A 22,971-nucleotide genomic window follows, 5' to 3' on the forward strand; every position below is an offset into this window, starting at 1 on the left:
GGATATTTTAGTACCGGTGCTTGGCATAATCTTTCTTTTAACGTATCGAAGCTGAGTTGTGTTCTGTCGGTCCAGTGGAATGGCGTGTCCTTTTTCGTGAGGTCCGTAAGGGGTTTTGCTAGCTTTGAAAAGTTACGAATAAATTTTCTGTAATAACCTGCTAGCCCGAGGAAAGATTTTACTTCTGTTGGGTTCTTAGGTTGTCTAAAGTTTTTTACTGCTTCTATTTTCTTCGGATTGGGTTTTACTCCCTCACTTGTTACGGTATGTCCGAGGTATTCCAATTCGGGCTTTAAAAATTCGCACTTATCTGGCTGTAGTTTCAGCCCCAATTCCCTAAGTCTTTGTAAAACGATAGCTAGGTTTTGGTTGTGTTCTTCTATCGATTGACCAAAAATAATAATATCGTCCAAATATGCAAAGCAATGTTTATTAATAAGTCCGCGAAGCGCAGTGTCCATCATTCTTTGAAATGTCGCTGGCGCGTTTTTGAGTCCAAACGGCATTCGATTATAATGGTAATGTCCTTGTGGTGTGCTAAATGCAGTGTACTTCTTTGATTTGGGATCCATAGGAATTTGGTGGAATCCCGAGGATAAGTCTAGGGCGGAAAAGAATTTTGCGTTTCCTAACTGCGATATTATGTCATCTATGTCGGGTAGTGGATATGCGTCTTGGTCCGTAAGTTCGTTAATTTTTCTGAAGTCAGTTACAATTCTCCATTTCTGTTTTCCCGAGGCGTCCTGTTTCTTTGGTACAACTCATACTGGGGAATTATATGGAGAGTCGGAAGGTTCTATAATGTTTTTCCTAAGCATTTCGTCCATCTGTCGCCTAATTTCTGTTTTGTGGCATTCAGGGGGTCGGTAGGATTTAGTGTTTATGATTTTGTTCTCTTTTAGGGTAATTGTATGCTTAGCAAGTGAAGTGCACGGTAAGAGTTCTGTTTCGAGATTGAAGACGTCCAAATAGTAAAGTAATATCTTTTCAATTGGTTCTCTGAGAGCCTTTTCTATATGTGAAAGTCTAACTAGATCTCTGAATGTAGAAATTTGTTTGTAGGTGTTGGAATTTTCGATGCAATTAGTGATTTTTAAGTTGGACTCACCACCATTGATAAAGCATACTGGAGTCGGTTTTCCTTCTAGGTACACTGTCTTTGATATGGCTTGCCCAGGTGATATGGTCGTTGCCGGTTGTAACAAAATAGTATTATTATTTAGTTTTAATCTGTTGTTGGAAAGATTGAATTTAAACTGTCGTAATGCGGGGAAACCTAATATTCCATCTTCTATTAGCGGAAAATCATCATCTATTATATGAAAGTCTATCTTTTTGTCAAACAGATCTATAATGACGCGTTCGGAAGTTTCGAATTCAGAGTGTCCCATTGTGAATTTCTTCACAGGTACCGGTTCTGTTCTTGCTGTCCATTTTCGCTTGAGCAGGTTGATTCCTGCCCCTGAGTCGACAAGAAATGTTCGTTTCGGTTGTCCGGCTGGTCCAAGGAGCACTGTGGGTAGTTCTCCTGTAGTTGCATTGATCCTGATTCTTTCGTTTCCATCTGGACGAAGTTGATTGGGGGTGCTCGTTGTTGTAGGCCTGGTGTTCGAAAATTTGGACATTGGTTTGATCTGTGTCCAAAGCGTTTGCACTTGAAACATTGTACCTGGGCTCGTTCTTCTAACGGTGCTCGTCGAAAGGCCGTTTTAGGTTGTTGGGCGAAACCATTCTGAATCGCTCTGGGCGGTGTGGACGTGAAATTTGCTACTGGTCGTGGTCGATTATCGGGGCGAATGGTCCGTTCCTTGCGGGTTCTGTGCTCATGAAAGTATCTTTCGATTTCGATGGCGCGTTTCTCGGCTTCAATAAAATTCTGCGGCGGAGTGGTCAGTAGTATTTGTCCTATTTCTAATTTTAATCCGCGAACAAAGTCCGTTATCGAGTCTTTCAAGATTCTGTCGCTCACGGCGCGTCTGTTCATTTCATCTGGGTATTCATTAGTAATGCTGTGCTGTAATTCATTGTAGGCTCGTCTAAACCGAGTAATATAGCTCTGTACGCCTTCACTAAACCCTTGTCTAGTGTCTCGTAATTGATCCTGGTTTTCACGGACCGAGGTTCGAGTCGCTAGGTTCTGTCGTAATGCTTGGTATAAGTGTGCGTATTCTGAAATGTGCACACTACGTATAGCCATAGCTGCTTTTCCCGAAATTCTCTCAGTCTTAATCATTCTTAGCAGTAAGTACTGTTCGCTGCACATTACCCTCATCTCTTCGACTTCTCTAACGAATTCTTCCACTCCTATATCATCTTCGCCGTTGAGTGATGATATACATCTTATTACATCTGTAGCTTTAAGCTCTGGTTGCGTAGAACGTTGGAGGAACGCTCTGCCCTCGGGTGATTGGGGTGGCTGAGTCATTGGAGGGGGTTCTCGGAAGACTGATTGATCCGTAGTGGTGGGGTGTATTTCATCTATAGTTATCAGGGAGCTGGCTTCTGATCCGTTTCTCATTTGCATGTTTGCTAACTTATCGCTTATTCGTGCGATCTCTGCTTCGAGTCGGTTAAATCGTTGCGTGGAACTCTCGCTCTCTTTCTGCCACGCGTCTATTATAGCTCTAACTGTTGGGTCTATCCCACTACTAGTTAAAGCGGCGTCGACCATTTCGGTATTACTTTCTTGTGGCGTTGCCATTGTTATACTACTTGTACTGTCTGTGCTATTTGACAAAAGAGTTCAGCGTTCGCTCACCTTGATCGTTTAGCCCGTAGGAAAGGTGCCGTTGCGGTGTTCCTTTGTCGAAACGTCAGAGGTGTCTGCTCTGTTGCAGTGGTCCGTTGATCCTCAATCTTCGAAGTTGACCGTAGCCCGAAATGCGTAATTTCGTTTTCTCGAAGCTGATGGATCCTGGCAGGATCGCCAAAATGTCACGTAATTTTTGGGTTGGTCGGTGAAAATAAAATATAGTCGAGTCGTAACACAACTATTTACTTGGTTTTAATCAACCTTTATTATGAATTCACCAATCACAATGTAACACGCACTGAATTAACATAAATCACAATTCACTCCAACCACGTTATGTAAGACTTAGTTACAACAATACATTAAGTACGCGACTTATAAGAGACCGACATAGATATGTTGACTATTCTAAGGATACAGAATAAGTGAAGTTTTACTGACGATACTGTGTCTGAGGAAAGCTAGGGGTGGGTGTGTCTAAGGACACGGGACTATCGGATTTGTTGATGACAATTTTGGTTAAGGAAGTGAGGGCAGTAGACACCATCTCCGATTGGATAATAGGACGGTTGGTGGACCAGGAAGGGTTTTAGCCGCCCTCGCGAGAAAGTTGCCAACGGAACATACCAGATGTGGAGAAAACCAACTTTCTAAGCTAACACGTGGTAGACAATAAACGTAAAGGGAAATTTAAGACAGGAAATACTCGCTTGGTCCGAAGGACCTTGACTATAAAAATGCCAAGGCCCCCTGGTGGGCACTTAAGACTATTGAGGATGCGCGCCAAGGATATGCAGACATCTGGGTGCCATCCTGTCCGTGGTGTGTGGCCTGGTCTCTGATATGAATTGACGTTACACGTGCGCCGTTGCTATCCATATGCCTGCTCTTGAGTTTCCATGCTCGCCCGTGCCGGTTGTTGATTGACGATGAAAGTTTCCACGTCCTCTGCTCGTATTGCCTTTGTTCCCTCTTCCTCTGTTTCGACCACGTGTTGGCCCATGCCAATAGCCGTTACTGCTTCCCGCTTGGACGCCATTTTGACACTCTCTCGCAGTGTCCTAATCTTCCACATCTGAAGCATCCTTCCTTTTTTGCAGAAAAGGCGTTGGTTTGCCTTTCTCCTCGATTGGATTTATTTTTCTTCTCTGCTATCTCTATTTTATTTTTTACATACGCTACCGTTTGATCCTCTTCTTTCAATGCGTCTATTATGTCCGCTATGTAGCTGTATTCTTCGGGTAACGTATTCAGCATGTAATTCAGCTTTTCCCTCTCACTTACTTGTGCGCCCGCACTTTTAAATTCATTGATTAATTTCTCAAAATCGTAAAAGAATGATGCTGAATCACTGTAGTTCTCCAGTCTTATGTTTTCCAATCTCCTTCTGCATACGATCTGCAGTGCCGTCGACTCTTTCAAGTACACTTCATCGAACCTTTTTATTATATCATACGCCGTTTTTCCTTCCCTAACATACTCCAATTGTCTGTTCGATATTGCACTATAAATTATATTAATTGCCTTCAAGTCCTTTTTGTCCCAGTCTTCATCGTCTCTTTCGTTCTTCATTCTAGTTGTAACAACCTCGCATTCCTTATATTTGAGAAACATCGTGATTCTTTGCTTCCACATTCCATAATCCTCACCATCGAATATAGGTATCATGATTTCCGATCTCTCCATTTTAATTGATTCTTCCTTTTTTTCTTTTCTTACTCAAGCGTTCCTACGTGCTCGAAGTATATTTCCTTTTTTTTTCTCTGAAAGTTTTTTTTTTCTTTACTGAAAACTCACTCGCAAGATCGTAACCACGCACTAAATATCTTGCAAAACTAGTAACCACGCTCTGCTACCATGTTTAGGTAATTCGAGGATTTGGGAATACAAATTATTTACTATATTTCCCACACAACAGTTATACATCTATATTACTCTCTGAAGAACGTCTTGCACGCACGCTGGTCGCCAACCGACTATCCTAGATTCTTCTAACATCTGGCAACAGTCTTTTGTCTCCACTAAGACCTTGACGCCCTTTAACCCTTACACACACACTCTCATGTACAGTGTAAATGTATCACTTCCCTAACAATGCGATACTCGTATTAATTTTGGAAGATGAATGCTGAACTTAATAATCTTTTTCATTTTTGTTTTTACAGGTGATACAAAATAGTTGCGCGTACCCGTGCAGATATGCAGAAAGGCATACTTCAAGTTATGAGGTTGTTGATAATTTAAATATGTCCTTAATATTAAATCATTCATAACGCGGCATCCTATTACATATCAAAGTTATATTTCATGAGGAAGAGGAACAGAGTGCTTGTTTGCAAAGGATTTACCTATTCCGTAGAACGTAAACTTTTTATTATAAGAGCAAGGGCAAATAGAGCGTCTTGAAGCAACGAACGTGTTAAATATCTGGCTAGTGCAAACTTCATAAGTATTAAGTGAAATCTAAATGAAAATGGAAATCGGCGTTCGTGCCGTTGGAGGGAGGATGAGCCGCGCAACTAAACGGCTCCGCGCTCCCGGGGTGTCTCGTACTCATTGCGAGGAAAGGCGCACCTAGAGCGTACGCGTCGGGAGATCCGGGAAGAGTTTTCTTTTCTGTATAATCGTTCGAGTTCCCTGGACACTTTTAGCAAGGAGATAGGGTTTGGAACGCGAAGAGCAACTCAGTTGTAGCAGTATCCGGATCTTCCCCTCCGACCTTGAAAATCCAGGAGAGAACCACTTGTAGGTGTCGCGCCGGTTCGTACCCATATCCGCAGCAGGCCTCCAACGTAAAGAGCCTCTAGTCGATGGATTATTGTAGGTAAGGCAAGTCGGCAAATTGGATGCGTAACGTCGGAACAAGGATTGGCTCTGAGGAGCGGGACGTGTCCGGCTTGGTCGGGAATCGGGTTTGACTGAGGTGCCGGACCTGGGCGAGCTAATCGGTACGCGGCGAATCTTTCTCGGGGGATCCTCGCACACCTCGGATCCGAGCTCGGTCCCGTGCTTTGGCCTCGCGCGAATCTTCCTTGCTGCGACGCTTCCGCGGCGGTTCCACCATCGCGGTCGTTCTCTTTGGCCGCTGTTCAACGCTCAGCTCAGAACTGGCACGAACTAGAAAAATCCGACTGTCTAATTAAAACAAAGCATTACGATGACCTCCAAGAGTGTTGACGCAATGCAATTTCTGCCCAGTGCTCTGAATGTCAACGTGAAGAAATTCAAAAAGGCGCGGGTAAACGGCGGGAGTGACTATGCCGCTCTTAAGGAGTTGCAATACAACTAAATAATTGCAAAATGAGTAATAAGAGTATAGCCTCAGACGCGGCGCCTCTCGGTCCCGTGGCGCCGTGGCGGATTCTTCCACTTTCGAGGGGATCATAGTTGATGACACGGCCTTGTCCACGGATATTAGTTTGATGATTACGGTGCCACTCGTGGGGAATCAGGTTGTCTGCCCGGTCTGTGAAAAAAGGGAAATCCACCTTTTCTTCGTGACGTTGTCGGACCTGGATGGGCACCTTGATCATCATCATATGGGGACCCGAATCCAGTGGAGATGCTTGTATTGTGAGAGAAACTTCTCGAAGCTGCATGGGGTTAGATACCACATACCTAATTGTACCAAGTCAGAGGAAAGAGAGAACATACAAGTGCGAAGTTTGCGCCATGAGCTTCGGGATTCAAAGAGGGCTATCCATCCATGAATGGCATACGCACCCTGCTATAAGAAATGAGAAAAGAAGGGGAACGGACCCCCCAAATACTAGGAAACGGACGGTAGAAGAGGTAACTCCCCTGAAGGAGCTCGAGGAAAGAATAAGAGGAAAAAGTTATAGATAGCTAGTCAGGATACGAGCCCTCAGGAGATTGCCCATGAGACAGAGGACGGTTGCGATCCTGTTAAATCGGGCAATGTGCGGATACGCAAAGTTCCTGAAATTAGCGGTGAAATGAATTTCGAAGCGTCTACGCATCAGTGGAGACTCGATCTAACAAGAGAAATTGAAAGACCTACCGAGATACCCCCTCGTTAAGGGAGGTTAAGGTAGGACCATACTCGGTTACTCCAGATATGGACTAATGATAACGGAACATGGAAGTCCTAATAAAGAACATTAATAGATTCATAACGACATCTCTATGCGAAGCGATAGAGAAAGACAAGAACGATGAGCGTGCAAAGAAGGCAACGCCCCAAAGGAAAGGAAGCAAAAATAGTAACAGCAATTGAAATCGTAGAAAAATTATTTATTCTCGCCGATAACCGTGAAGGATGTGTGCGAGACATTGAGTAAGATGAGGGAAAAGCCTGCGGTAGGACCATATGATATTCAGAAGGAGCACTTAATGATATATGGCCTGCCAGCATTATTGGCCAAAGTTTATAATTTTATGCTATAGCTCCTATTTGGCGACCGTATGGAAGGAAAATTAATACCAAAGGCGAACAAGCAATGCAGCCTGGTCGAAAACTGGAGGCCTATAAAGATAGGCCCTGTTTTCGGCCGAATCTTCTCCTCCATCCTCGATGGAAGGATAAGAACGAGAACGGGTGTGAAAGAAATATGGAACTGTTTAATGTTGCGTTCAGTTACATCAAGAGAAATAACAAGGGGGGGGGGGGGGGAATTCACAATTGTGGATATCTCTAAAGCGTTCGGCGTTAAATCCTTGCCTGGCGAGGAAGGGTGTGCCGACCCCTATTATTGAATTAATAAATGAACTGTACTATGAGGGCAAGACGATAAAAGCAAAAGACAATATAGGAGTGGAGATCAAGACACCTATGGGAGTCAAGCAGGGTGACCCTTTGTCGCCGCTATTACATAATTTATGTCTAGACCCGCTGCTGGACGCAATAGAAGAGCAACCCATTAGTATAGATGTCAGTAACGAAAGAAAAGTTCCAATCCTGGCTTTCGCCGACAACATTGTCCTACTCGGTGAAATTGAGAGGAAGGCACAACGCCAAGTGGATATCCTACATGGATATCCGAAGGCCTTGGAATGACCATCACAGGGGAGAAGAGCCAAACGACCCAGGTGGTCGCGAGGAAGGACACCTGGTTCGTCAAAGAACCGAGAATAAGTATCGAAGGTGTAATAATACCAGCCATTGACCCAGACGAGGCCTTCAAGTATTTAGGCGCCAAAATTGTGCCTTGGAGAGGTATCCACTGTGGAATTATAGTATCAGAAGTTTTGAGCGTGGCGGGAAGAGCCAGAAAGCTCTTTCTGAAACCATGAAAGAAAATTGATTTGTTAATGAATTACATCTTTTCTCGTTATATCTACCAACTACTACTAAATCCACCAAGCAATTGTGTTTTGAAATTGATGGACAGCGAAGTCAGGCAAGAGATCAATGCCATACATTCTTCCACACTCCAAAAGCTAATGGGGGTCTAGAATTGCCGAGGATCGAACATATCGTTAAACTCGGTATCCTAAAAAGCGCAATAAAACTAAAGAATTCGATCAATTGGCCGGCCACTTCCGAAGACATAAAGAAGGTCCGGAAAAGGTTGAAGTATGCACATGTTAAACAATGGTTGGAATTGAGAAGTCAGGGCCAAGGAATTAAAGACTTCTCAAGGGATAAAACTGGTAACGTATGGCTAGAGGAGTATAACCTGCTCAGGCCATCGTGATTCATGGATGCCATAAGGTTAAGAACGAACACCTTTGAGACAAGGACCATATTGTCATGGGCCGACTAAAAAGTAGGTGTGACTTGTAGAAGATGTAGTGCACAACCAGAAACCCTCGGACACATTTTAGGGTCGTGCCAATGTTACGTTTTTGTTTGATTTGTTTTGGTTGTGTTGCCGTTAATTTTTGAATTTAGATTAAATGGTAGCGTTGTCTGATGTTTAATGCGGCTGGCAATTAAACTCCACGTTTCGGGTAATCTGCTACGCGCAGGAGTACTGGCACGGGAGAGGATCAAAGTTGGTGAAAATAAATGTTCGCTTAATCCTATTATACTATTAGACAAATATTTTCCACAACAAATGTTTATTCTAATTCTAATTGGGTATTGACAGAATTGTCGTTGAGATTTCGAATACTTGATGTTACAATCGTTCGCTATACGTTTTCATGTCGATTAACGAAACACGTTGATTAACAAAACTGACAAGAACTGGAAATTAATGAAACAAAGAACTAAAAGCTAAAAAAACTAAAGGACTAAAGAACTTAAGAACTAAGAGAAAAAAACTAAGAGCTGAAAAACTAAGGAACTAAAGAATTGAAAGGCAAATTAACTGAGAAACTAAGAGCTAAAGGAATTGAGAACTAATCGCTATAAACAAAGAAATTACTTGCCAAGAATTGGGGAACTGATCGCCAAGAACCAAGGAATTAATCACCTAGAACTGAGGAATTAACTAATCTGAACTAAGGAATTATTATCTCCCTGTCTTCTATGTCGCTACGCTTATTTATAATTAGGTCTACTGTGGAGGGGTCGTCATGTGACGGGTTATTCCGTGGGAGTTGTGAGGCTCGAATTTGATTTCTATACAAATTGTTAAATTTTATTTGAATCTCAAATTGAAACGCTCACTCGCGCTATTGGTAGTTTTAGTCTACGTTACGGCGCGTGCGCAGCGCGGGACGTGACACTTCTGCCCTTGGTGTTCAAATTTGCGGAGAAAATTTAATATTGTACTGTATCGCCTTCCGTAATCGTGCGTTTATTGTCTACTTGGGTTATGCGCTAGTTTCAACTTATTTAAATGCACTGTTCGTGGAATTCCCTTAACTTCAATCTTGACGTTTTGATTTTCTAAAACTTCTAGCACTTTATGCTGAATATTGATCGGAAAGTTGTCCTCTGATGGGTTTATATATATTCGTTTTGTGCCCCTTGTAAGCTCCTAAACTTTGCAATATTGGCTTCAAGACTACCATGTATCCAATTACTATTTTCTTCCTTTTCTTTATTTTAGTTTTTATTTTGCGCCAAAACGCAAGTTTACTGACACCGATCCAATTATCCAATTGCTTGCCAATAGCATTCAAAATAAAAATTTTTGAAAATGCCGTAGCCATATTAACCTAAAAATATTTTGGATATAGTATAGTGTGATACCATCTATCTTTTCCAAGAGGAATCATAAGATCAGCACTCATGTTATCTACGTCAAATACTAGATGTAGTAACCAGTGAAGTATTTTTAATCCAATTATGATCCAATGGCTAGCGTATTCATTGAAGTTTTTATATATATCTTCGACTGGTGATTCCCTATTTTCTCCTTTTTGATTTCTTTGAGCCCGTTTAACTTGCGTTTCTTCAGCTTGAAAATGTTTAGAATCCTTTTCCTTAGTTACTCTTTTTTCTTCTTTATTTACTTTATTCACAACACCTTGATTTTTCTCTACCTTTTCAGGATGAATAGTTGCACTGGAAGTGCTTATTATAATTAAATTATTATTTATTTGTATGGAACGTTTAAGAATATTTTCGGTAGATTTAGAATTATTCTTTGAATTTTTATTACAAACCTTTCTGCTTATAGGTTCTGTTTTGGATTTAGGGATAGCTATATTTTTATTCTGTGTAGTCTCAACTTCCTTGCAATTTGATGACTTGGCTTTGAATTCGATAAAGTTACTTTCTGATGGTTTTACAGAAGTTTTTGAGTGAGATACACTCGCTATCTTTTTTCCTACTATGGTTGAGACATTCACAAAATTCGTGGAGTCTTACTTTTGTATCTTTGCCAAGTCGAACGTGGAGAGGCACTTCGCACTTCCCAGCGGGTCCAATATCTCCGTGATATTAGGCAGTGGGTAAGCGTTGCTTATCGCCTTGTCGTTCAATTTCCTAGTTTCTGCCTCATCTGAAAGTTCTTTGGCATTAGTATTGTTTATCTTCTTGGGGAACTTGGAAAATTTCTCACTCATGATCCTGTCTGTGGTGCCGTGCGTCCTCTTACTAATTAACGTGATATTATCCCTTATCACAGCAACGGAATGGTGTTTGTATCGAAAAGTTGATTGGTTCAAATGATCAGCATCCCTCTTTTGATTTAGATCTCTATCGAGGTATTTACTTATGCATTTTTCTTCCCAAGCTATTGCTCTTGCTCCTTTCCTGACATCTTCTTCTATTCCCAGGTTGTTTAGATGTTTCCGCGACGGCGGTACAAATGTCCAGTCCTGGCGGTTGTTTCCGATGTAGTTACTATTGTATGGGGGATGAGCGTTGTTTCGGTTATGATTATTCGGAGGTGTCGGATGTAGGTAACGTATTCTATTGTTGGCTTGTTTTAATTCTCGTGTTGCTTTCACAACAGGATAACGAAGTATATGTCGAACCTACGTTAAAGGTAGTGGATAATCTGTTTAAGCCGGACCTCGTAGTTAAAAAGGAGGAACGGATTCTTATGGTCGATAAATACATTCCATGCCACAATCATCTAAGGCGGAAGTACAACGTCAACGATGGAGAGGTTTCACCCGCGGTCTTGGGCAGTAGAGGGGCAATAACGCCGAATACTAGAAAAAACTTAAAATTAATCGGCATCACACATAGCGAAATTAAAACTATAGTGATGAATGTCCTGAGAAGCTCCATAGAGATGTCTAATATATTTTTAGATGGATGACAATGGAATTATAAACTTATTTATTTTTATTTTATCATCAATTGATTATTTATTTATTTATTTATTTATATTTTATGTATTGACACAACTTTATCGACTAGTTTTATTTGTTGACTAGTCCTAAATTATTTATTTATTTACTTTACTTATTGAGTGGTGTCTATTTTTTTAATTGTTGTCTATTTGCCTTGATAATTGATTTATCAGTTTCAAGGTAAATATTAGTTGTATGTCCCTACGAGGGGGTATGTCGGAAGTGGGGGCCTCGTTCTCGGGGTTCCACAGTTCGGTGTAAGTAGCACGCCGTTATTTAACGGTCGTGCTGTGGGTCCCTTCGAGAGTCATGGTTGATCGGGGGCAGGAGAGACCTCCATCTCGCTTGCTCAAGTCGCACCTTTACCTCCCCGTGCGTAACATGTAACATGCGCGCCGCGTCGGCGTGGAGATTTGTCCCCCAGACGCGGCGTTCATAGCTAAACAGAATGTGGCGACAAAGGAGTGGAAGACAAAAATAATTAAATTAATAGTCGGCTTGCGGAGCGACGGGAATTGCCGTGAAGGAGGAATAACAACAACTGGTTAAGAAAGAATTCGTTCCTTTGGAAGAATATTGTTGACAACATGGTTGAAATGGACATGAGATGGACACGATTGGAACAATTACTTTGGGAAGAGAAAATTAAAAATTTGTTAAGATTTGGAAAAAATTCGAGCCTCGGTCCCGGAAGCGCTGTGGCGTATTTGTCCGCTTCGGAGGGGATCATGGTTGACGACTCAGCTGTGTTCCTGGCCTGGAGCTTAAAAATAATGATGCCGCTGGTTGCTTATCCGGTCTGCGAGAAAAGGGAATCCCAGCGTCTTTTTATGACGTTAGGGTACCTGGATAAACTCCTTAGTTTGCAACATGTGGATACCTCCATTCAACAGGGACGCGTAAGTTGTGGTAGAAACGTCCTAAAGCATCATGTGGCGAGATGACAAAATGTAGCGGCTCCGCGCAATATCATGAGGGTTAATTTAGATGCGAGCTTGCCCCATGAGCTTCGGGTTCTAACAACGCAAGAGCGGCATGCTCAGCCTGCCGTCAGAAATGTTGAGACAATGGAAACAATGGACCCCCATATACAAGAAATTAATAGTAGAGTTTGGGGACTTCCGGTTTGGACGCGGGCGAAGGTAACACGTGGGTAGTAAGCGCTGTGAAAAAGTAAGAAGTGAAGGGGAAAAGGAGGAGGAAGACATAGGGGAAAGAAGGGAAAGAAAGGGGGAAAGCACGAAGAGAGGGTAGAAAAAGTATAAGAAAAAAGTGACAAAAAGACAGGAGAAAGTGTGAAACATAAAGCTAGGAAAAGAGAGGTTAGGTGGACAAAAGTACAAAACTAATTGGTCAAGAAGAAGATAGATGGCGACAAGAAGCAGACCGTTGATGACGGACAAGGCGAGAGAGAAGGAAGATCGCAGAAACATGCTGGAAAGGTACAGCGTGACAGAGAAGGAGGCAGTAAAGAGAGAGGGCGGCAAAGAAGCATGGGACGGGAGGATGGAGAAAATAGAGAGGGGGTTGGAGGTGATGGTAGAGCTAGTAGAGGAGTTGAGGAGGGACAGGAAAGAGGAGAGAGAAATATGGGAAAAGGAACGAGAAGAGGAGAGGGAAAGGTAGAAGAAGGAGAGGGAGGAGGAGAGAAAAAGATGGGAAAAGGAGAGAGACGAAGAGAGAGAGAGAGAAGGAGGAAGGAGAGAGAGACAGAAAGGGAACGATGGGACAGTGAGTGGGAAAGATGGAAAAGGGAGAAGAAAGAGTTGGAGAATAGAATCAGAACAGAAAAGAGAACAGAAGAAAGCGATAACGGGACAGTGACAGACAGAGTTCATAAAGGAAAATATGAAATTAGAGGTAGAGATAGAAAGGACACAGAAGGTAAGGGTGGGAGAAAAGAACACGATAATAATCGCAACGCTGAAATCGTGGAAGGAGAAGACGAGGGTAATGAGAGAGAAAGGTAAATTGGGGAAGGGAATATACATAGATAACGACCTAACGAAGAAAGAAAGAGAAATATAGCGAAGGTTAAGAAGAATAGCTAGAGCGAAAAGGGAGAAGGGGGAATACGTAGAAATAGGTTGCAAGAAGCTGAAAATAGAGGACAGATGGTACAGGTGGAGCGAAAGCGAGGAGAAACTAGAGGAAGAAAGAAGGAGAGAGGCGAGAGGTTGAGATAAGGAGAAAGAAAGGGGGGACATAAAGGGGTTGAAAATGTGCTTCTGGAACATAGCAGGGATAACGAACAAGGACAAAGAGGTATAGGAATATTCAAGGACATTTGACGTAACCGGCCTCACGGAAACATGGACAGAGGAAAGCAAATGGGAAAGGGTAAAGTATAGACTGCCCAAGGAATGCGACTGGAAATGCAGGGTAGCAAGGAGAGAATGGAAAAAGGGAAGAGCAGAAAGGGGTATAATAACAGGCGTAAACAAAAATCTGAGGGAAATAGAGTATAAGGAAATAGGAGACGACATAGTAGAAAGAAAAATAAGGTACAAGGGAAAGACATATAGAATAGTGGTGGTGTATAACCAGGGCACGAAAAGGACATGGAAAGAAATGGAGGAAGGAGTAGAGGGAAGGAAAGAGGAAGTGACGATCATAGGAGGAGATTGGAATGCAAGAACGGGAGAAGAGGGAGGGCTGATAAACGAGGAACTAGGACAAGAAAAGAGCAGGAGATCAAAAGACAAGGCAATAAATACGGAAGGAAGAATGCTGCTAAGGTTGCTGGATGAAAGAGGCTGGACGATAATTAACGGTCGAGACAAAGAAGGAGACGAGTGAACCTATGTGGGAGAGAGGGGAAAATCAGTAATAGACTACGTGATTGGCAACCAGGAAGCGATAGAGGAAATAACAGACATGAAGGTAGGAAAAAGAGTGGAGTCAGACCACATGCCGTTGGAAATAGAAACAGAGGGACCAGAGGTACAAAGAGATGAGGAAAGAAAAGGAGAAGAGAAGGAGAGAAGGGAATGGACAAAAGAAAGTGCGGGAAGATATTTAGAGGAGTGCAAAGACCGGGCAAGCAGGGGAAGAACAGTAGAGGAAATGTGGGCAGAAATTAAGAAGAAGATAAACGAGGCAATACCAAAGAAAAGAGTAAGGATAAGGAAATGGAGCATAGGAGAAAAGGTATGGTACGATAAGGAGTTGAAAGAAAGGAAAAGGGAGATAAGAAGGAAAATGACAAAATTTAGGAAAGGAAAATGCAGCAGAGAAGAATTCATAGAGGAGAAGAAGGCATTAAAACAGTGGTGTGAACAAAGAAAGGAGAAGCAGGAAGAGGAAGAGATGGAGAAAATCAACAAGCTCAAAACAAAGCAAGAAGCATGGAAATACATAAACAAATATAGGAGAAGAAGAAAGGTTGTAGACGAGGCGATAAGGGAAGAGGAGTGGAAAAATCATTTTATGGAAACGTTAGAGGGGACAGAAAACAAAGAGGACAAAAGAACAGAAGGGTGGAGAGGGGAGGAGGAATCAAAAGAGGAGAGAGAAGACAACATAGAGAAGGAAGAGGTAATACTCCAAATAAGAAAATTGAAAGAGAAAAAAGCAACGAGGGAAGATGGCTTGGAAAACGAGGTATGGAAGTATGCGCCGAAGGAAGTGGGGGAGGCGTTATGGGAGATGTTAGGAAAAATTTGGAATGGAAAGGGGATACCCGAAGACTGGAGAAAATGTGTGATATGTCCGATTTACAAGAGGAGGAACAAAGGGGCGGTGAAGAGCTACAGAGGGGTCACGCTAATGGACACGGCATACAAGATCTATGCAGGAATTCTAGACGAGCGGCTGAAGGTGGAAATCGAGGACAAGGTGGTAGAGAGCCAATTCGGATTTAGGAAAGGAAGAGAAGTGATAGACGCGTACGTCTAGATAGAAGTGTACGTACTGAACCATATAATAGATAAACAATTGAGTGGGGAAAGAGGGAAGCTATATGCATGCTTCGTGGATCTAAAGTCAGCGTTCGATAGGGTTAACAGGAAGAAACTGGGAGAGATAATGAGGAGAATGGGGGTGAACGAGAAGTTAACCAGAAGGATAGAGGAGATATACGAGGAGACAAAGAACGTAGTGAGGATCAGGAACAACAACACAGAAGAGTTTTGGACGGTGAGGGGAGTGGGACAAGGGTGTCCGCTGAGCCCGGCATTATTTAACATCTATGTAGCAGGGCTGGAAGAAATAAGGAAATGAGGAAAGGGCAAGTAGGAGGCATAGTGGTAGGAGACAGTAAGGTATGGTCATTATCATACGCAGATGACATTGTATTGATAGCGGACAGAGAAGAGGAGTTAAAGGAAATGATGAAGAGATTTAAGACTTTCCTAGAGGAAGTGAAACTGGAACTGAGCACCGAAAAGACAAAAGTAATAGTGTTTGAAAAGAGGAGGAACAAGAGGAGGCAAAGGAAATGGAGATGGGGGGAACAAGAACTAGAAGAAGTGGATGAGATTAGGTATCTAGGGTACATACTGCAAAAAAAACGGGAGCGACGAGAAGCATATCCAAGACAGAAAAAGGAGGGCAGCAATTGCGATGAAGAAGACATGGAGCGTAAGAGAAAGGATATTTAAAAGGGACTACAAGAGGAGAATGAGGATGTTTGAAGCACTGGTGGAGAGTGTAGCGCTGTATGGAACGGAGGTGTGAGGATGGAATATAGAGGAGAGACTGGACAGGGTGAAAAGGAGATACGTGAGATGGTTGCTAGGCTTAGACACAACAACGCCAAACTACATCCTGAGAGAGGAATGCAAGATAGAGGAAATTAGAGAAAAGGCACTGAAAATAGCAGTAAGGTACGTGGAGAAGGCCTTGAAATCGAAGAAGGAATTAGCGAAAGAATGTATAAAGGAGAGAGAAAGGAATTGGGGAAAGGGCCAAGAAGGGAAAAGAGCAAGGAAAAGAAAGATGAGGTTAGAGGAGGCGAGAGAGGAAAGGACTCAAGGAGTGGCAGGAGATAGACAAGAAAGGATGACAGCGAACCAGATCATAGAAGAAAGAAGCAAAAGAGAAACAGAGGAGAGGGAGAAAAGAATAAGGGAATCTAAATACAACAGACACTACAGAAACATAGCAAAAGAAGGGCTACCAAAGTATCTAGAAGGAAAGATGAAATGGAAGGACAGAAGTATAGTAGCAAGATTTAGATGTAGTAACGAAACCAGGGCAAGAGAACACTGGAAAGAGGAGGGAGAAAGAGAATGCAGATTATGCAAAAAAGGAGAGGAGGACCTGAAGCACGTAGTAGAGGAATGCGAGATTACAGGAGGAGCAAGGAACATGGTAGAAACACCAAATGAGACTGGAGAAGGACTGGCAGAACTGAAAGCGATAATAGAGGAGAGAAGAGCAGCGGAAGAGGGGGAGGAACGACAGGGAGGGAGCACAGGAAGGAAGCAAAAGCCAAAGAAGGATAAGCGTTAAATATAAGTATATAAGAGATGTAATCTGGAAATCGTCCAAAGCCGAAAGGCACGGACCAAGATTAATAAAAAAAAAAAAATAAAAAATTAATCCCAATTTGATATTTCTAATCTTTCTTTTTACAGCCAAATTGCTCGAGATTCGCCGAATTTAAAGCGACAACGCACAATGAACCACATATGTTAACCATGATGTGTTATAGAATAAATTTATAAAATCTACTATTCTGTGAATAAAGCTAGCCTACTTTGTTGTTAGATAAATAATCCTATCGATGACTTACTTTATCTCACTTAAAACACTCCTGAAACAATACACGTCTAAACTTCATGGTTGCGACACATGATTCTTTACAGTCTTTAATTAAATTTGTCAAATAGTTTCGTTTTAAATAATAGAATTAACGAATATATAGTACATCTACTTCTATTTTCATTGGTAAATTAATTAATCCCATCTTTTCATCTTTTTCAAAATAATAAAGCAAAATCTCTAGATATTCATCGAGTTCATCCATTAATTGCGTTAACCTCTTCCGGAATTTTTAGAGACTCGGTGCGATAGTAATACAGGTAACCGACAATTTAAAGCAGTTTACTATACATTATGCGATTGGATTTACGATTTACGATTTCCGATTTCAAAACGCTTATGCTTAATGAAACAGTGGAGCAGAAAGCAGTCATTTACAGATTCCTAACATGCACTCGCGTTTGAGATCCGATTCAAAGGGAAACCAGCAATACGCCATAGGCACTGATAACATTACAGAATGCATTATCGATTAAAGCTGTATGTATCAAAAAAATCTTCAATTGTAATAAAATTCATTTTACATATTGCATATTTTACGAATGGAATAATTTAACGTAGATTTTAACACGTTCGTCGCCCAGCGTGATTCGGCTATGTTTCCTGCGGAGCCCAAATCCGACCGCCGGCACGCAGAACGTAAATAGAGCGATAAACGGAAATTCATTGTATATCTTTTTCGATTCACCGTTTATCGCCTTCGATTCACTGTTTATTGTCTTCGATTCATTGTAAAGAATATATTTAGTTCTGAAATGGAGAAAGCGATAAACTTTCCAGCTAGAGTATTCCGAGGGATCTCATGGCAGATATCTCAAATCTTTGATTTAATCGAGAAGCATACTTGTGAGACGTACATAAGTGATTTTTTCATCCTCAAAATGTTCAGTAAACAGCGTGAAAATATATTTGAAAGTGAAGAGAGTAGTGATGACGAGGTAGTGAATTTTAGAAAAAAAATTATAAATAGAATTTCATCGAGTTCGAATGTTGAGGAAGCATGTGCAAGCAAAGACATCAAAGACATGTTGGAAGAACTTGCTATAAACGAAGTGGAGAAACTCGACTCTATTGATAATTCGTTGATATTTGAATGGAATGAATTCGCTAACAGGCAACAGACATTTCCGTTCACCGGATAAAGCGGATTTCTGATGGATTTGCCGTCTGACATTAGCGCAAGTGAAGTGTCTTCGTTATTCGTTAATGAAAAAGTGATAAGCCTTTTAGTCACAGAGACTAATAGATATGCAGAGCAAAAATTACACCAACATGAAGTGACACTGCGCTACCGTCGTCCGGTAGAAGTTAGTGTCGCGTGGCGCCACACGTTTAAGTCCTCCTTTATCGCGGTTCGAATGCCTAGCAAAACAATCGGCAGAATTTCGACCCAGTTGCTCGTGTCGTGGCACTTGATCGTCGCTTTAAGGTATCTATGCAAGCGCTCTACGATCCCATTAGACAAGGGATGATAGGTCGATGTGCGCAGGTGCGTAACGCCGAGCAACCGGCATAACTCTTTAAACAGACACGATTCGAATTAGCGTCCGTGGCCGGCCGTTATTTTTAAAGAGACGCCGAAACGAGAAATCCAAGTGGAAAGCCGAGGCGATAGTTGGCGCTTCCATAGCAGCAATGGGAACGGCTTCGGGCTAACGCGAAAAACGATCGATACACGATAGACAATATCGATAGCCCTGCGAGTATTGCATCACGATAATGTGTAAGTGTATGTGTCCGAACCGGCCTGCTAACGTTTTGAACGCTCCAACTGGTGAGGATACGTGCCTTTCTTTTTTTTTTATACGAGAAGGGGAAATGCATTACGCATACCAAACAACCCGCGCCGCCGGGTTATGTGGGACTCGGCGGATGGTAGTGCCATACCCCATAAAAAACCCCTCCTCTTCCAATCCTTCGAGCGGAGGGTCTCGACGGCACTGTTAATACCACATTACTTCGACGAGACCCCATTCGACGCGTCAGCTCCTTATCAAACAAATGCCTCCGTTTCTTCGGAGATAGTCATCGTCCTCTTCTTCCCCTTTTCCGAATCACCCCGCCTTTGTACCTTTCTTTTGCCTGTCTTGTCCTCATTACTATCCCGCAGAAACTGCGGAACAACGATAGCTCCTACAATCGCACCCGCTCTATTACAAACCGTATCAAAATGATCACAATAATTTCTGTTAGAGTGTAACACTACGCCTAGGTATTTAACCTTTTCGCGTGTGTTAAGCACCTCTCCCGTCAATGTTATATTAAACTTCTTCGGAACTCTCATTCTCGTCGACAATATAATCTCCGTTTTCTCCTTTGCTATCTGGAGACCCGAATTTTCACACCAATTTAATATCGTCTTCATGTGGAGATTCAAATCTACCTCCACATTTTGCTTCTTCTTCAGACCTACCAAGCTAGTGTCACGTAAAAATAATACTTGGGTTGTAAGAGAAAAGAAAGCTGAGTCGTAACCCAACTATTAATTTTCTTTTATCGAACTTTATTATAATTTTGGCACTTACAATAATAGAATAACACTGAACCGTAAAGAGGGTGTTGTACAAGAACAGCAACTAGAACAAGAACTGCACGAGCTGGGTGAAATCTCGGTTTATAAACGTTTTGGTTTTAGGATGTTGAGGGGCTAGGTGTAGGTTAGGATGTGGAAAAGTGTCCGAAGGTCGGGGGTATGTATCCTATCTCTGATGTGTGACTAATGCGCGTCACAGCCTTGGTGTAGGCTATGATGATAAGGTGGTGATGTGTCAAAAGGAGTCTGAAAGTCGGGGGTCGATGTTTTATCACTGATGTAGGTTGAGATGTGATTGATGTCACAATAGCAAGGACGTCTGCAAATGCAATAGCTCTGAGATTGACACTGTATTTTCGACCAATCGCGGGGATACGCAATCGCGAGGAAACACGTAATAATCGACACCGCGAATTGGTGGATCCCCTGATTTCCGTTGAGATAATGTGGGTGGTTGAGGTGGTATAACGCTGCGATTAACAGGGTTATAAACTATATATTTTCAACACTTAAGAGTTACACCATTGCGTATGATATACATCGTAGACGATGATTTGGCGTATAAAGATGCGATACACATGCACAATAGAGCAAAGCTCATACAGTTGAGTCTGTTGTTTTAGTTGACGTAGCAATAGAGGAGACTAAGTATAGATATGAAGTGACTGTCCTGTAGTCCGGAGAACAAGTTTAGAGAGATGACGTGATTAAGACTGACTTGTCGCTCGTATGTTATTACGGAAGAAATTTCGGCGTGGGTGTGCCCTTTGAATGAAGAACGCGGATCCGTTGTTCACACTTTTCGTTAGGAAAATTGAGGGTAACGATCCGCGATGTTGATTGGTTATGACCCACGTCAATGCCTGAAGGTATGAGGAGGAAGCCTCCTACCATCGTGGTTCGTGGGTGATCTTGTTCATGGGAAAAACCAACCTGTTTTGTTAGACAAATATTCGGTGTTTCCCAATAAGTGAATACCCGCTTTCTCCGTGGTTTTAAGAGCGCCCAACAAACCCAAGGACTTTTCTAATAACCAGCCGCGAACCGAAAAAATTTCTAGGATTAAAAATCCTTCAGGACAAACAGATCGACTGAAGAACATATGTTGACACAATAAAGTTAAATTTAAAGGTTTATAATGGGTCCTTAGATTTATTGAGGGTCGGAATGACGGTACGTAGACCGTTGGCTGTCCAGCAGCTAGGGATGGACTGCAGATGCCCTACGCGACATAACACTGCTCTTGGAGATACAGTCACGATGATGGATGCGAAGACTTGTTGGTGAGATGTTTACGTTGCTTTACGTACAACATGTACGGTCATTTGTAAAATTCAGGAAAGGTAATATAAACTCGGGTAACCGTAACACCACAGATACGAATCGCCTAGGTCGGTAAGAGAATTTGTATATCTGATTGAAATAAAGAGTTTATCGCACTTATTTGTTGCATCTATTGAGATGAGAACGTGAAACCGGCGCTCGTATAAAGTGGAATTGAATCTAATACAGATCGCGAATTCTTTATAAGAATGCCGAGGCGAACTCCCTTCGACGCACACACACGCGCCAACGCTTTTGCTTTACTCTCAGCAAAAAAAAAAAAAAAAATAAATATTTAAAGTAGTAGTAGTAGAAAATATTTAAGTAGTGGTTTCAGCCTGTTCACATTGAATACTATCAGTGCCTTCACAGTCATGCAACTACGGACTACTTGATATTAAATACAGAGCCTTAAATAATGGCCAATAAAACAATACAAACTGAAGACGATGTACCAATATTTTTATTGTTTTATTGACTACTATTTAGAGCTTGAAAGTACGTACAAAAAAAGAAATAGACATATTTCCGAAATCCATCTAGTAAATACGAATTATGAATAAATCTCCAGCTATGTAAAGTTTGACGATTGTACAAAATAGATTTACGCTTTTTTAAACACATTTGGTGCACAGCCTGTTTGCTACCTCGATACCACACCCTTGTTTTCGTAAGGAACTTCTGAAATATTATGATTGTTCCTAGATAAATCCGAGTTACATAAATTTAAGTTACATAAGCATTGGCAAAGAATATAGTAAATTCTTCTTCGTGAATGAACTCTCTGTCGCTACCATATTGTAGCCATTTTGAGGCAAAAGGCTAGAACAGTTTTGAAAGGACAGAGTCATTCCGACAGTCGATGAGAAACTTTCAGAGAACTGAAAATATAAAGTTTGAGTGTCACTTAGGTGTATTGGGTGTGCAATACGCGCAGTGAGTGTTGTATGCAGTGTAGCATTACTATTCGTTGTTTATTATTTAAATCGCCATATGTGTTACAAAATATCGTATACATTTGGAGAATTTTCGGACATGCACCTTTGTTACCACACCAATAGAACTATATACCTAGCACAAAGATATTTTTTAAAATAGATTATCGATTTCAGGATATAGGTACATTGAAACCTGGCGGACGAATTCAGCACGACGATCCGGATCTGGGAGACGGAATACTGCACCGCATTGAAAAAAATCTCAGGTTAAATACGAGGGTTATTGCTGCTGAAGAAGTTGTCAGCAGCAGCACCGTATAGCCTGTATTGAAGGGGAAAAATCTACACCTGTATAGCTTTCAGAAAGTTCACGAGTTAAAAACAGAAGAAAACTTTTTCAAATGGATAAGTCAGAAAATCCAACGCAATTCCAATTACCCCGCGAGGATATTATTTACTAATGAGACAACATTTAATAAATGTGACACTGGAGTAACAAATACACGTAGCGATCAATTTTAATCACATCACATTCTACCCACGCAGTGTAGGAACATTTGTCTAACTGTTTTGGAGATTGATGGATCGGTGGAAGGGGACTTGTGCTTTGGTCTGCTCGGTCCCCACGTTTAAATCCCCTTGACTTTGACCTCTGGGGACACATGAGGAGGTTAGTATACGCATCGCCGGTGTCTATTGCAATAGAACTGCAACACTGCATTCTCGATACGGTAAAATTTTAAGAGAAGCGTTAGGCTCTGTTTACGACAAAACGGAGGTCATATCGAACATGTGTCGTAATTCGTTGTATTTCTTGTGGATACTCGCCGTAGGGACAATCACGGTGCCTGTGCAAGCCTTTAATGAACATTGATAATACGCTTTTTTATTTATGAATTATGGAGGCAACGGTTCCATTCGTAAATATCATAGAGCTGTTTTCCATGTGCTCTTATGGATTTCCATCCAATCCAACATTCTCTTGTACAACGTCGCGC

The 22,971-nt window shown here is 41.8% G+C and overlaps 1 protein-coding gene and 1 pseudogene across 1 annotated transcript; both read left to right on the top strand.

The window, feature by feature from the left end:
- The first annotated feature begins 12,781 nt into the window (after positions 1-12,781).
- On the top strand, positions 12,782-15,310 carry LOC117240432 (annotated as a pseudogene).
- Positions 15,311-15,630: 320 nt separating this feature from the next.
- LOC117240433 (trichohyalin-like) lies at positions 15,631-16,867 on the top strand. Its single transcript, XM_033506474.1, has 2 exons — positions 15,631-15,994; positions 16,104-16,867. The coding sequence occupies exons 1-2, from the start codon at positions 15,631-15,633 to the stop codon at positions 16,865-16,867; spliced, it is 1,128 nt and encodes a 375-aa protein (XP_033362365.1).
- The last annotated feature ends 6,104 nt before the right edge of the window (positions 16,868-22,971 follow it).

The sequence above is a fragment of the Bombus vosnesenskii genome, unplaced genomic scaffold (assembly GCF_011952255.1).
Source record: "Bombus vosnesenskii isolate JDL3184/JDL3185 unplaced genomic scaffold, Bvos_JDL3184-5_v1.1 scf7180000014628, whole genome shotgun sequence".
In the NCBI taxonomy this organism is placed as follows: domain Eukaryota; kingdom Metazoa; phylum Arthropoda; class Insecta; order Hymenoptera; family Apidae; genus Bombus; species Bombus vosnesenskii.